Raw genomic sequence first — 5,664 nt, 5'->3', positions numbered from 1 at the left:
TAGGAGCAACTTAAGATTACGAGCCCAGTCTACAAAGTTGCTTCCATCATCTTTCAACTTAGCTTTCTCGAGGAACGTATTAAAATTCAGGGTGACTGTCGCGTGAGCCATGATCTACAACACAAATATATTCAAAGTGGACTTAGACTATGTTCAAGATAATTAGAGTTTAACTTAATCAAATTACTTTGCTAAACTCCCACTCAAAAAGTACATCTCTCTAGTCATTTGAGTGGTTCATGATCCAATTCCACTAGCTCAAGTCCGATCATCACGTGAGTTGAGGATAGTTTCAGTGGTAAGCATCCCTATGCTAATCATATCAACTATATGATTCATGAACGACCTTTCGGTCTCATGTGTTCCGAGGCCATGTCTGCACATGCTAGGCTCGTCAAGCTTAACCCGAGTGTTTCGCGTGTGTAACTGTTTTGCACCCGTTGTATGTGAACGTTGAGTCTATCACACCCGATCATCACGTGGTGTCTCGAAACGACGAACTGTAGCAACAGTGCACAGTCGGGGAGAACACAATTTCTTCTTGAAATTTTAGTGAGAGATCACCTCATAATTCTACCATCGTTCTAAGCAAAATAAGGTGCATAAAAGGATTAACATCACATGCAATTCATAAGTGACATGATATGTCCATCATCACGTGCTTATTGATCTCCATCACCAAGGCACCGGCACGATCTTCTTGTCACCAGCGCCACACCATGATCTCCATCAACGTGTCACCACCGGAGTTGTCGTGCTACTCATACTATTACTACTAAAGCTACATCCTAGCAATATAGTAAACACATCTGGAAGCACAAACGTTAGTTTAAAGACAACCCTATGGCTCATGCCGGTTGCCGTACCATCGTCGTGCAAGTCGATATTAACTATTACAACATGATCATCTCATACATCCAATATATCACATCACATCGTCGGCCATATCACATCACAAGCATACCCTGCAAAAACAAGTTAAACGTCCTCTAATTGTTGTTGCATGTTTTACGTGGTGACCATGGGTATCTAGTAGGATAGCATCTTACTTACGCAAACACCACAACGGAGATATATGAATTGCTATTTAACCTCATCCAAGGACCTCCTATGTCAAATCCGATTCAACTAAAGTTGGAGAGACCGACACTCGCCAGTCATCTTTGAGCAACGGAGTTGCTCGTAGCGATGAAACCAGTCTCTCGTAAGCGTACGAGTAATGTCGATCCCAGCCGCTTCGATCCAACAATACCGCGGAATCAAGAAAATACTAAGGAGGGCAGCAAATCGCACATCACCACCCACAAAAACTTTTGTGTTCTAGTCGAGATGACATCTACGCATGAACCTAGCTCATGATGCCACTGATGGGGAACGTCCATGGGAAACAGAAATTTTCCTACGCGCACGAAGACCTATCATGTTGATGTCCATCTACAAGGGGGATTTCAGATCTACGTACCCTTGTAGATCGCATAGCAGAAGCGTTAATAAACGCGGTTGATGTAGTGGAATGTCCTCACGTCCCTCGATCCGCCCCGCGAACCGTCCCACGAACCGTCCCGCGATCCGTCCCACGATCCGCTCCGATCTAGTGCCGAACGGACGGCACCTCCGCGTTCAGCACACGTACAGCTCGACGATGATCTCGGCCTTCTTGATCCAGCAAGAGAGACGGAGAGGTAGATGAGTTCTCCGGCAGCGTGACGGCGCTCCAGAGGTTGGTGGTGATCTAATCTCAGCAGGGCTCCGCCCGAACTTAGCAGAAACGCGATCTAGAGGAAAAACCGTGGAGGTATGTGGTCGGGCTGCCGTGAAAAAGTTGTCTCAAATCAGCCCTAAACCCTCCGTATATATAGGTGGGAGGGGAGGGGCCTTTCCTTGGGGCTCAAGGAGCCCAAGGGGTTCGGCCGAAGGGGGGGGAGGAGGATTCCTCCTCCAATCCTAGTCCAACTAGGATTGGAAGGTGGAGTCCTTCCCTTCCTTCCCACTTCCCCCTTTTTTCTCTTTGATTTTCTTATCTCCTGCGCAGGGGCCTTTTTGGGCTTGCCCACCATCCCACTAAGGGCTGTTGCGGCACCCCTAAGGCCTATGGGCTTCCCCGGGGTGGGATGCCCCCCGGTGAACATCCGGAACCCATTCGTCATTCCCGGTAATTCCGAAAACCTTCCGGTACTCAAATGAGGTCATCCTATATATCAATCTTCGTCTCCGGACCATTCCGGAAACCCTCGTGACGTCCGTGATCTCATCCGGGACTCCGAACAACATTCGGTAACCAACCATATAACTCAAATACGCATAAAACAACGTCGAACCTTAAGTGTGCAGACCCTGCGGGTTCGAGAACTATGTAGACATGACCCGAGGGACTCCTCGGTCAATATCCAATAACGGGACCTGGATGCCCATATTGGATCCTACATATATTCTACGAAGATCTTATCGTTTGAACCTCAGTGCCAAGGATTCATATAATCCTGTATGTCATTCCCTTTGTCCTTCGGTATGTTACTTGCCCGAGATTCGATCGTCAGTATCCGCATACCTATTTCAATCTCGTTTACCGACAAGTCTCTTTACTCGTTCCGTAATACAAGATCCCGCAACTTACACTAAGTCACATTGCTTGCAAGGCTTGTGTGTGATGTTGTATTACCGAGTGGGTTCCGAGATACTTCTTCGTCACACAGAGTGAGAAATCCCAGTCTCGATCCATACTAACTCAACGAACACCTTCAAAGATACCTGTAGAGCATCTATATAGTCACCTAGTTACGTTGCGACGTTTGATATACATAAAGCATTCCTCCGGTGTGAGTGAGTTATATGATCTCATGGTCATAGGAACAAATACTTGACACGCAGAAAACAGTAGCAAGAAAATGACACGATCAGCATGCTACGTCTATTAGTTTGGGTCTAGTCCATCATATGATTCTTTCAATGATGTGATCCAGTTATCAAGCAACAACACCTTGTACATAGTCAGAAGACCGTGACTATCCCTGATCAACTGGCTAGCCAACTAGAGGCTTGTTAGGGACGGTGTTTTGTTTATGTATCCCAACATGTATCTAAGTCTTCATTCAATACAATTATAGCATGGATAATAAACGATTATCTTGATACAGGAATTATAATAATAACTTATTTATCATTGCCTTTAGGGCATAATTCCAAGAAAAATTTCCCTCGCGTCAAAATCTCGTTGCGGATAAGGGGCGTGCTCCGGTCGGCCTCTCACCCCGTAAAACTGAAGGTTGAGGGCGAATTTTTATCGTGCCCCGCAAAAAAATTACGGGTTGGACGCGTTTGCGTGGTGTGGCAGCATTTTTCGTGCCGATCTGTATTTTAACCATTATTTTACAGATCGGGATATTGTACATAATATGCTAGAGATCTCTCACGCAGGGGGAGGGGTTCGCTGGGATTGCATTCCTCCACGCATGTTCTGTGGGGAACGGCCACCAGACATTGGCGTCCAAGATCTTTTCCATGACTGCTACACCTACTACTAGGCCCAGGCGGGTAGAATGGCGGCACTTGTGTAGTCATGATTTTTGGCTCGGGATGAGTCTTCAACACTGATGGACCGAGCGGACGCATTCCTTGATTCAGAGGTCAGAGAACACTGCCGTATGTTTTTGTTGCCTATGCAAATATTGATCCTTTCGTGTTAACTGTAATCAGAACAAGAGTTCATCAACAAGTCTTGCTCAACAATGCAAATATTGATCCTTTCGTATGAACTCCACAAATTCACAGCAGAAAACACACGAAATACATCACAAATCATGTGCTCCTTTATTGCTGAATGAAAGCAAGCAGATCCTCAACAGCGCCTGACGAAATCCGCCACCATGGCGAGCTCCTCGACGGCGGTGTCGGAGTCGTACTTGGGCAGGAAGTAGACATGCGCCTCGCCCTTGGTCTCGTGGAACTGGAGCTCGCCGTCCCACCCGCACGCCTTGATCCCCTCCGCGTACGCGCGCGCCCGCTCCACGAACCAGCAGTGCTCCGCCGTGGTGACCAGCACGCGGCCGCTCCCGAGCCGCCTCCACTCCTCCGGGGCCGTCGCCGGGTTGATGTACGGGTGGTCGGGCCCGAACTTGCCGCTGCAGATGACCTGCCACGCGCGCTCGAAGCCGCCGCGGTACCCGGCGTCGGTCGGCTCCCCGCCCACCGGCTGTTTCCCCCAGAAGTAGGGGTTCAGGAGCGCCACGCCGCTGACCTTGTCGCCGTACCCGTCGATGCCCTCCTTCCCCAGCCGTATCGCCGTGGCGTGCGCCATGTTGGCGCCGGCGCTGTCGCCCGCGAGGACCACGCGGGAGGCGTCCCCGTGCGCGGCGAGCCAGGGCTCGGCGCCGCCCGGACGGCACGCGCCGACGACCGCCTTGAGGGCCGCGAAGGCGTCCTCGTAGGCGGCCGGGATGGGGTGCTCCGGGGCGAGACGGTAGTCGACCGAGACGACGACTGCGGGGACCGCGGCGGCGAGGGAGGCGCAGTACCTGTGGTAGAGCGGGGACGCGGCGGTGTGGACGAAGAACGCGCCGCCGTGGAAGAAGATGACGACGGGGAACTTCTTGCCGGGCTCCGCGGCGGCGGCGGCGGGGAGGTAGAGGCGGGCGGAGATGCTGGCCGCGGGGTCAAGGACCACGTCCTTGGAGGCGACGCCGTTGGAGGGGTCCCCGGAGGGGGAGGGCGGGACGGTCTCGACGCCGTCGAAGCGCTCGACGCGGCCGCTCTTGTGCACGCGCAGGACGCCCGGCATATCGTACTCCAGCTCCAGCTCCAGCTCCAGCTCGGGGCCGGCGTCCATGGCGGCGGTGGCGGGGGCGGCCTTCGGCTCTGGGGCGCGGGGATTTAGGATTTGGATCGGGAATTGGTAGAGCGCAGCGACGAGCGGGGCGACGAGGAGAGCTGCCCACAGCAATCGTCGCGACGATTTTGGAGCACAAATTGGCATTTTCTTGTCCGTTTGTTGGTAGGTCGCCGTTAAGGAAAAGAGAGCTGGACGGTGGGATCTGTAGAGATCTGGTGCGGGTGGGTTTTCAAACGAACGCTACCGGATCAAACGTGAATTTTGTGCCCTTGGGTTGGGTCACGACATGCTCACTTTATTTTAGAAAGGTCAAACAGCTTGATTGAATTTAAAATCTCAAGCAAACCAGTTTTGTTCCCATGATATATGACCTTTTTTTTAACACACGTTAGCTAAACATCTGTCGCGTGAAAATCCAATTTGGTTAAGTAGATTTTCGCTAGAAGAAAGGAGGCGTCGAAGGGAAGGAAGAAAGAGCCAGAGAAGTTTCCTCGTGATCTATCTTATGCTGGGGGTGGCAGCGGAAGAACGATGATGCGGGGGAGGGGAGGGGGGGTGCTAGAGAAAAAACCGATGAGGCCCGGGGCTAGAGAGATGGCCGGGGACGGAGGAGTACCAAAGGTGGAGGAGGTTCGGGGGAGGGAGAGGCGGCGAGGCTGGTCGCGGGCGACTGAAGCAGGCAACTAGGACTGGCTGGATCGAGAAGGGGGGGGGGTGAGAGATAGAAGAAAGACATGAGTTGGAGGTTGAAGTTGACCATGGTCCATTGGATTTTGATCTAACGGTTGAGAAAGGAGGAGGGAGATCGACTAAGCTAGAATTGTTTTTGAGACATTTGA

General features: G+C 51.5%; 1 protein-coding gene across 1 annotated transcript; it reads right to left on the bottom strand.

The window, feature by feature from the left end:
* Positions 1 to 3,644: 3,644 nt before the first annotated feature.
* On the bottom strand, positions 3,645 to 5,055 carry LOC123398778 (probable carboxylesterase 12). Its single transcript, XM_045093237.1, has one exon. It carries the CDS (start codon positions 4,967 to 4,969, stop codon positions 3,836 to 3,838), a length of 1,134 nt encoding a protein of 377 aa, XP_044949172.1. The 5' UTR covers positions 4,970 to 5,055; the 3' UTR covers positions 3,645 to 3,835.
* Between the last annotated feature and the right edge of the window lie 609 nt (positions 5,056 to 5,664).

Source organism: Hordeum vulgare, chromosome 5H (genome assembly GCF_904849725.1).
Source record: "Hordeum vulgare subsp. vulgare chromosome 5H, MorexV3_pseudomolecules_assembly, whole genome shotgun sequence".
Lineage (NCBI taxonomy): Eukaryota > Viridiplantae > Streptophyta > Magnoliopsida > Poales > Poaceae > Hordeum > Hordeum vulgare.
This window is presented reverse-complemented; position numbering and strand designations above follow the sequence as displayed.